Source organism: Emiliania huxleyi (genome assembly GCF_000372725.1).
Source record: "Emiliania huxleyi CCMP1516 unplaced genomic scaffold EMIHUscaffold_297, whole genome shotgun sequence".
Lineage (NCBI taxonomy): Eukaryota > Haptophyta > Isochrysidales > Noelaerhabdaceae > Emiliania > Emiliania huxleyi.
The window spans coordinates 138360-146911 of record NW_005199796.1 but is presented as its reverse complement, the minus strand read 5'-3'; the positions used below and the strand labels follow the sequence as shown (position 1 = coordinate 146911).

General features: G+C 66.6%; 1 protein-coding gene across 1 annotated transcript in view; it reads left to right on the top strand.

The window, feature by feature from the left end:
- The window catches only part of EMIHUDRAFT_116540 (hypothetical protein), a gene marked incomplete at both ends in the record, with an annotated part of 33169 nt that extends 26093 nt beyond the window's left edge, over positions 1-7076 (top strand). The window contains 3 exons of the mRNA XM_005775684.1: positions 175-772; positions 3948-4292; positions 4644-7076. Of these exons, the coding sequence (XP_005775741.1) occupies positions 175-772; positions 3948-4292; positions 4644-7076 (3376 nt within the window). The remainder of the gene's footprint in view (positions 1-174; positions 773-3947; positions 4293-4643) is intronic.
- Between the last annotated feature and the right edge of the window lie 1476 nt (positions 7077-8552).

The window sequence follows — 8552 nt, the reverse complement described above, 5'->3', positions numbered from 1 at the left end:
CTCGCCGCCGCCGCCTCCGCCACCCTCGCCGCCGCCCCCTCCCTCTCCACCTCCGCCCTCGGCACCGCCGCCTTCCCCGCCACCACCCTCACCGCCGCCGCCGTTGCCACCGCCCTCGCCACCTGTATCGCCGCCGCCGCCGCCCGCCCCTCCGCCGCCGACACGAGTTGTCAGATCGAGCGAGGAGCTCCGTTTGGCAGTTGAAGACGTGACGGCCACCCGCATTGTTCTCGAACCAGGAACGTACGCCTTTGACACGAGTGCGGACTGCACCTCATCATTCAACGGCATAGCGACGCTCACCGAGGAGGGCCAAAACTCCGCGCTGTGCATCTTCCGCGGCCTCGTCCTCGAAGCTCAGGTGCCGGGCACGGCGGTGATTGATGCACGCGGCGCGTCTGCAGGACCCGGTGGGCGCCGCGCCATCTTTATCGACTTTGGGCGTACCAATACGCTTGGCCGTAGCCCCTACACCTCCAGCACGCGCGACACGGTCGAGCTCATCGGGCTGAAGATCACGGGGGGCTACTTGCCGTCGAGTCAGAGTGACGCGGCCGTGGACCTCGGTCTGGCAAATGGGGCGGGCATCAAGATCCACCACATCCAGGGCGACGTGATCCTGCGACGCTGTGAGATCTACGGCAACGCAGCCAACGACACCGGCTCCAAGGGCGGAGGGATCGCGATCGCGCCGTCCTGGAACGTCCACTCCAACGCCTTCTGCAACCGGCCGGGGAGCCGGACGAGTTGCGTGCCGTCGACCGTTTCGCTGGTGAACTGCACGGCCCGCGACAACATCGCCGCGCTGGGCGGCGGCGTGTACACCATGGCGGACGGCCTCTCCCTTTCCCGCTCATCCATCTCGAACTGCGTTGCAACGAGCTCTGGAGGCGGCCTCTACTCTGCGTCCGGCCGCACCACCCTGAGCAACGGCACCCTCGTCCACGGCTGCGCCGCCCCGGAGGGGCGCGCTCTCTCCCTCAAGGGCGAGGTCGCCTATGCTCTCCCCGCCCCGACTGGCCGCTGGCTGCCAAACGGCCGCTGCGAAATCTTCCGCGCGGCCTGCACATACCACCCAAAGTACCAGGCGGCGCAGCAGTCTGCTTGTCTGGCCCACCGAGACGACTGCTCGCTCACCCTCGAGCCTCGGGCGGAGTGGTACTGCCAAGCGCCGACGTTTGTGCAGCCCTGCAATTGGGACGACGCGCGGGGCGGCGACCCGAGCCTCCTCGGCCAGCGTCTCTACGAGCTCCCCGCGTCGCCCGTCGAGCAGGACTTCCCCTTCGCCTGCGCCGCTGGTCTCCTCGGCTCTGACGACTTCGACGAGCAGTCGAGTAGCGCTTGCGCCGGCCCCTGCCCCGCGGGGAAGTACTGCCCTCACGAATCGACGCTCGAGCCGCTTTCGTGTACGAGCGGCCACTTCTGCCCGCCCGGGACCAGCATTCCGTTTCCTTGCGAAGCCGGGACATTCTCGAATGCCACCAGTCTCACGTCGGCAGGCGACTGCGCGGACTGCCCGCCGGGCCACGCCTGCGCCATAGGCAGCTTGGAGCCGACGCCGTGCAGGTCTGGTACCGTCGCGGCCGGCCCGCGCAACGACGTCTGCGCGCTTTGCCCCGCTGGCTACTATCAGGTCTTCGCCCTCCCCGCCGCCCGCCCCACCGCCCGCCCTACCGCCCGCCCCACCACCACTCCCTCTCCCTGCCGCCCTCTCCGCCGCCCTCCCCCGCAGCCCTCCCCACCCGACCCCCTCCGCCATCCCCACCCAGGACCAGCCAGCCAACGAGACGTGCATCCGCTGCCGGGCGGGCAGCTTCTGCCCGCAGGGCGCGTCGAACGAGTTGGCCGCAACGTGCAAGCCTGGCGAGTACGCCAACTTGACAGACGACGACGGCATCCCAGAGTGCTTTGTCTGTCCCGCGGGCCAGTCGTGCGGTGGCGGCGGCGCGCCGCCGACGGAGTGCTCGCCGGGGACGTACGCTGAGGGCGGGACAGATGTGTGCTCCCCTTGCGACCAGGGCACGTACCAGCCGTCGTCGGGCGCGGCTGGCTGCCTCGAGTGCGACCGCGGCACCTTTTGCCCTGCAGGAAGCAGCCTCGAGCTGCCGTCGAATTGCGCATCTGGCACGTTCAGCAACAGCTCGGACAGTGCGGTGCTCAGCCTGGACGATTGTGAGCCTTGTGCGCCTGGCTTTTTCTGCGCAGGCGGCGCCGCAGTGCCGACAGAGTGCGCAGAGGGCACGATCGCGCCATTCGAGCGAATGGAGGCATGCGACAAGTGCCCTGCGGGCGAGTATCAGGACGACGGCGGCGCCACGGCGTGCAAGGCGTGTTTGCAGGGCACCTACTGCCCAGAAGGCGCGGCGGCGCCACTGCCCTGTCCTGCCGGCTCCTTCTCGAACGCCACAGACCTCGGCGCGCCGGACGAGTGTACCGCCTGCCCTGCGGGCCACGCCTGCTCAGCCGGCAGCACCGAGCCGGTGCCGTGTTCGCCGGGTACTCTTGCCGCACGCGAGGGGCACGGCATTTGTGAGAAGTGCCCTGCGGGCGAGTATCAGGACGACGGCGGCGCCACGGCGTGCAAGGCGTGTTTGCCGGGCAGCTACTGCCCACAGGGCGCGGCGGCGCCGCTCCCGTGCGAGGCTGGCAGCTACTCGAACAGGACGGACCTCGAGTCGGCGGGCGATTGTGAGGTTTGCCCACAGGGCCACGCTTGCACCACTGGCACCGTGGTTCCGCGCGCGTGCCGCGCTGGCAGCTTCTCCCTCGGCTCGGGCAACGCCGAGTGCGAGCCTTGCAAGGCGGGAACCTACCAGAGCGACGCCGGCGCTGCTGACTGCGTCCCGTGCGGGCTTGGCAGCTTCTGCCCGGTCGGCGCGTCGCTCGAGCTGCCCGCGACGTGCGAGCCGGGCACGTACGCCAACATGACGGACGGAGACGGCTTGCCAGACTGCTTCGATTGTCCGGCGGGCTCGTCGTGCCCGGGCGGCGCCGCGCCTCCGAGGCAGTGCGCGGCGGGCAGCTACGCTGCCACAGAGCGCCTCTCCGAGTGCGCCAGCTGCTCGGGTGGCACATACCAAGACGACACGGGTGGAAAGGGTTGCCACGCGTGCGCCCCTGGCAGCTATTGCAAGCCGGGTGCGGCGTCGCCGCTACCGTGCGAGGCGGGAAGCTATTCGAGCAGGACGGACCTCGAGGACGCCTCGCAGTGCACCTTAGCCGAGAAGGGCTACTTTGCCACCACGGGGTCCACCAAGCCGACGCGGTGCTCGCCTGGCACTTTCGCCGCCACGGAGGGCCTCTCCGAGTGCGATAGCTGTGAGCCTGGCTCCTCAAGCGCTGGCGGCGCCTTCTGCAGCAAATGCGCAGCCGGAACATACGCCGCCAACCCTGGACAGGGCGAGTGCATTCCGTGTCCGCATCCCTTGAGCAGCAGAGGCGGCGGCGTCACCTGCTCCATCTGCAAGACGGGCTACTACCTGCAGGACGTGAGCGCCCTTCCGGTCGTCATCTTCGAATCCCCGACCGAGCACTGCAAGCCGTGCCCGCCAAACGCGGACTGCAGCTCGCCCAACACCACTCTCGAGGCCCTCGGCTTCCCGCGCGGCTACTGGCGCGCTTCGAACCAGACTACTGAGCTCCACAAGTGCGTCGCCTCCGAGCACTGCAGCGGCTCGGGAAGTGCGGCAAACGTGGAGCACTCCCACCGCCGCCTCGACTACGGCGACGTGGGCTCTGACGCTCTCACTGGCGCAGGCTGCGATGCGGGCCACACGGGCCCGCTCTGCGAGTGGTGCGTGAGCGACGAGCAGTACTTCAGCCGTAAGGAGGGAGGTTGCGCCGACTGCCCGACAGCGGGGCGGTTTGGCATCCTAGCAGCAGCGCTCGTCGCTCTCGCAGGGACGGCATTCCTCTCCTACCGAGCACTCAGCCGCATCGCCGTCAAGGCGCTTCGCCGCATCTTTGGCCCTGCGACGGCGACCCGGCTCAGCCAACTTGAGGCGCGCGTCGGGTTTCAACCCAAGTTGAAGATTGTGGTCAGCTTTTACCAGGTCGCTACGACGCTCGGCCCCGTGTACGGCGCTCGTCTGCACGAGGACTTTACCAGTTGGATACGCGTCTTCGAATTCTTCAGTTTCGACCTCCTCGGCTTGACCTACCCGGACGCTTGCATCGGCTCGATGAGACACCGGCTGCTGCTCGCCGCTCTGTGGCCATTTGCCGTCATTTTGCTCGGAAGCGCCGCTTTTGCCGCCCATGCGCTAACAGTGTGGCTGTTGCTCCGAAATCCGGTCTGGCAGAGTCGGAGGGGACGGCGGTGGCAGTCTGGTACGAGTGGTATCGTCGCCGTCGACGCGGACGGTGACGGCATCCCCGACCGTGGTGTCGTCGCCGTCGACGTGGACGGTGACGGCATCCCCGACCGTGGTGTCGTCGCCGTCGACGTGGACGGTGACGGCACCCCCGACCACATCGAGGACGTCGACGTCATCGACACAGATGGCGATGGTGAGGTCACCGTTTCGGAGCTCAACAAGCACCGCTGGCGCGAACTTGTCCGAGAGACGCAGAGCCGGATCCTGTACTTGGCGATCCTCGTTGCCTACTTCGTTCTTCCCTCCGTCTCTCGCTCCATCTTCAAGGCACGTATGTGCGAGACGTTTGGCATCAGCGTCTTTGACACGACCGCGCGACGCAGCTACCTCGTGGCCGACCTCGAGGTGCTCTGCCGCTCCGACGACGAGATGTACCGCGGGCTCGACGCCTACTTTTGGGCCTTCTTTGTCCTCTGGCCGGTGCTGGTCCCGCTTGTGCTCCTCTGCTTGCTGCTCTGGATCCGCCGCGACGTGCGGGCCCTGCGTGTGACAATGCTCTCTCGCGCCTGCCGCTTCCTTTGGCGCGACTACAACGCTAGCTGCCACTACTGGGAGCTTGCCGACATGTACCGGAAGCTCTTCCTCGCTTCGCTGGTGCTCTTCATCCAGACAGACGACGGATCGTCCAAGCTGCTTCGCCTCGTCGTCGCCTCTGTCGTCTCGGCCCTCTTCCTCACCGCCCTCGCCCTCGTCAAGCCTTTCAAGCGCTTCGACGACTTCTACCTCGCGTGCACCGCCAACCTGCTGCTCACCTGCTGCTTTGTCCTCGGCACCGTGGTTCAGATCTGCGAGAGCGTTGCTTACGAGGACATGTGCGACACGCTCGTGGGCTTCGAGAGCGCGTTCGGCGCGAGCGCGTTTGTCATCGTGCTCACCGTAGCGATGATCGCCTTGTCGCTTGTCCTCGTCGTCTTCAAGGCCACCAGCGCCCTCCGCGCGCCCACCATCCGGCTTCTCTCGACCGGCCGCGCCCCGGTGATGGACATGTCGAAGAAGTGCCACTTCCACGGCTTCATCAGCCACATCTGGTCCACGGGGCAAGACCAGACGCACACCATCGTTCGGCAGATGAAGCTGGTGATGCCCGACGTGAGGATCTGGCTAGATGTGGATTGCCTGGAGAACCTCGGAGCCCTCGAGGAGTCGGTCGGCGACGCCACCACCTTCCTCGTCTTTCTGTCAGTGGGCTACTTCAAAAGCCGCAACTGCCGCCGCGAGCTCTACGCGGGCCTCGCCTTGGACCGGCCCTTTATCCCGATTCACGAGGCCGATGTCGAGAAGGGCGGCGCAGCGCTCGAGGAGCTCGAGGCCGAGTGCGTCGAACACTGCGTCGACGACGCCGGATTTGGCACTTACCCCTCCTACTCAGGGCCGGCCGAGATGGTGGCCCGTATCTTCAAAAAAGAGGACCCGATCCTGTGGGTGCGGGTGAACGCCTTCCAGCTCGAGTCGCTCAAGTCCATCGCGCTGCGCATGCTGAGACACTCCCCGTACTACATGAGGCACCCCGAAACCCTCACCTCGGGCGTGATGGTGGCAGGGGAGGTTCCTCCGTTCGCCTTTGTCGGCCCCGTCACCATCCTCGTGTGCCGCGACAACGACGGCGCCTGGTCTGTGGCGGAGGAGGTCCAGGAGGCGGCCAAGACGGGGCGCGCGCTGGCGCCAAAGGCAGCCAAGGACGGCGTCGTGGCCATCCGCGAGGCGGACGACGCGCTCGAGACTGCGGACGCGCTCCCCGGCAATTCTCGTCACGTGCTCCTGCTCTACATGACGGACCGCCTGTGGTACGACCCGGACGGCACCGTCGCATGGCTGGTGCAGGCGGCAATGGACCGGAAAATCACGATCGCGATGGTGCACGAGCAGACGCCCAACCTCGGAGGCTGCGCCTTCTCCACTTTCTTTCAAGGGCAGACGCCGCAAGTGCTGCTTCAGCCTCCCTACAACCTCTACAACGCGCTCGCCATACCCCTCTACGGCTCGCCCGAGCACCGGAAGGTGAGCCTGCGCCACGTGCTGCGCCGCATGGGAGCCGCGCCGTGCGATGCGGGACTGCTGCGGCGGAAGCTGCAGCAGCTCAACCACTTCATGTCGGTGGCGCGGCTCGTTCGGCGGCGACCGCGCCAGCGAGGCAAATCCCAGCAGGAGATTGCGAGGAGTGTCAAGAGGCGCCGGAGACGCCGGCAAAGCGAGGGCTCAGATCCGGACCAGACAGTGTCAGCAGCCGTGGTCAGCGTCAGCAGCCGTGGTTTGGATTCGGGCTCGAGTAGCCCAAGCGGCGGCGGCAGCGGCAGCTCGGACAGTACAGACGTAGTCAGCGTCAGCAGCCGTGGTTTGGATTCGGGCTCGAGTAGCCCAAGCGGCGGCGGCAGCGGCGGCGGCGGTGGCGGCGGCCCCGCAACCCCCGGGGCAGCTGCCGGCGTGAGCGGCACACCGACGGCCGCCAACGCGCAGCCGGTCCTGTCGGCCAAAGCGCGTGGCAAGCAGCGCGCCACGTCGAACACGTCGCCTCCCGTGAGCGCCGGAGGGAGCGCCAGCGCGGAGAGCGATAGCAGCCCGGTTGCGGCAAGCGGGGTGAGGCAGCCGTGGCCCTCTCCATCTCCCGCCCCGCTGCCGGGCGGCGCTGCTGGAGTGCGGCTAGCTCTACGCGGCGCACCTCGCCAGAAGGAGGAGGAGGGCTGGTTCTCGTGGATGTGGTGAGCGCACGGTGCAGCTCTGCTGCCTGCTGGGGGAGCAGACGGCTCCTGAAAGCTGCCCTCAGCAGAGGCGTTTTGACGGAGCATCGAAGTTTCCTAGAGCCAGTGCCTCAGTCAGTCCCGTGCCTACCTAGGTAGTAGTGTTGAGTTTGTGAGAGAGCGGAGGGTGGCTTGTAAATAAAATTCATGTTGACTTTTGTTGTACGAACAACGAAGGTTGTAAGATGTAACGCGCTTAGGCGATACACTCGCGAGAGGCTGCGCGAGCTGCGCGCGGCGCTCGGCTGGCAGCTGCGGACCGCCGGCAGCTCGGCGACGTGTCCGAGTCCTTCCAGCGGCTTCAAGTCCATCTTCCGCGAGGCGCCGCTCGGCTGTACCTCGGCCACATTCTCGGCTAGACCTCGGATAGACCTCGGCAACGTGGCGCCGATCCAAATCTCGGAGGAGGAGATCGCGAGGATGTCCGAGGGCGCGAGCGTGTGTTCTCGCTGTGAGAAATAGGCGTGGAGACAAGTAGTCGGTTGGTAGTGGGTGGGATTAGTAAGCGATCTGCGATTTCTTTTCCGCCTCAGGACCCTCTGTCCAGCGTCCACCCATACCGCGTTGGTGTCCAGTCCGAGCCTGTTCTTCAAAGTGGACGTTCAAGTCCAGTCCGAGCCTGTCCGTGCTTGCACTTTGAAGTCACTTTGCCGTGGGGCTCCTGTCGTCAGACGTGGAGACGCGAGGGTTGCCCCCCCTTGCCCCACCACCTCGTGTGTGTGGAGAAGTTTACCTTACCTTACCTTACCTTACCTTAAGTCACTTTGAATGCCGTGGGGCTCCTGCCCGTGCGGTCCGGGTGTGGAGATGCGAGGGTCGCCCCCCCCCCCCCCCCGTTGCCCCACCACTTTGTGTGTGTGGAGAAATTTACCTTACCTTACCTTACCATTTTTGGTTTCCCTTGAAAATGCGGATTCGCCCCCTCTCGGGAGCGCCCACCGCACAGAATAGCACGTCCAAGCCTGTGGCGCAATCAACTGATACGATTCTAGTCAACCGCCTCGCCCGCCTCGCCGGTCCCCGCGTTCATCTGGTGGCGCCACGCCCGCCGAGCGCCGCGATCCCATGACAAAGGTGGGCGCCGCGTTGACATGCTCGCCTGTTCACGCGTGTGGACTGGTGAACAGACGTCGCTCACAAGCCGAGAGGGGGGCGCCGCGGCGAGGAGGCGCCGAGCTCAGCCACCTATGGCGACATGTCGGTGGACGTGTGAGGGACGCGTCTCCCAGAAGGCCGCATCCGCCTAGCTAGCGCGGCTGCCGTCTCTCCGATTGGCGCGCGGCAGTTGGGGCAGAGCTGCGCCTCGGGCGGCCGCGCGAGGAGCGCCTCGTAGCAGCCGCGGCAAAGCGAGGCGTGGCCGCAGCCGAAGCGAACCTCGCACGAGGGAGGGCCGAGGTGAGGAGATGGGCCGAGACGAGCCAAGGGCAGACGCGCTGCAAAC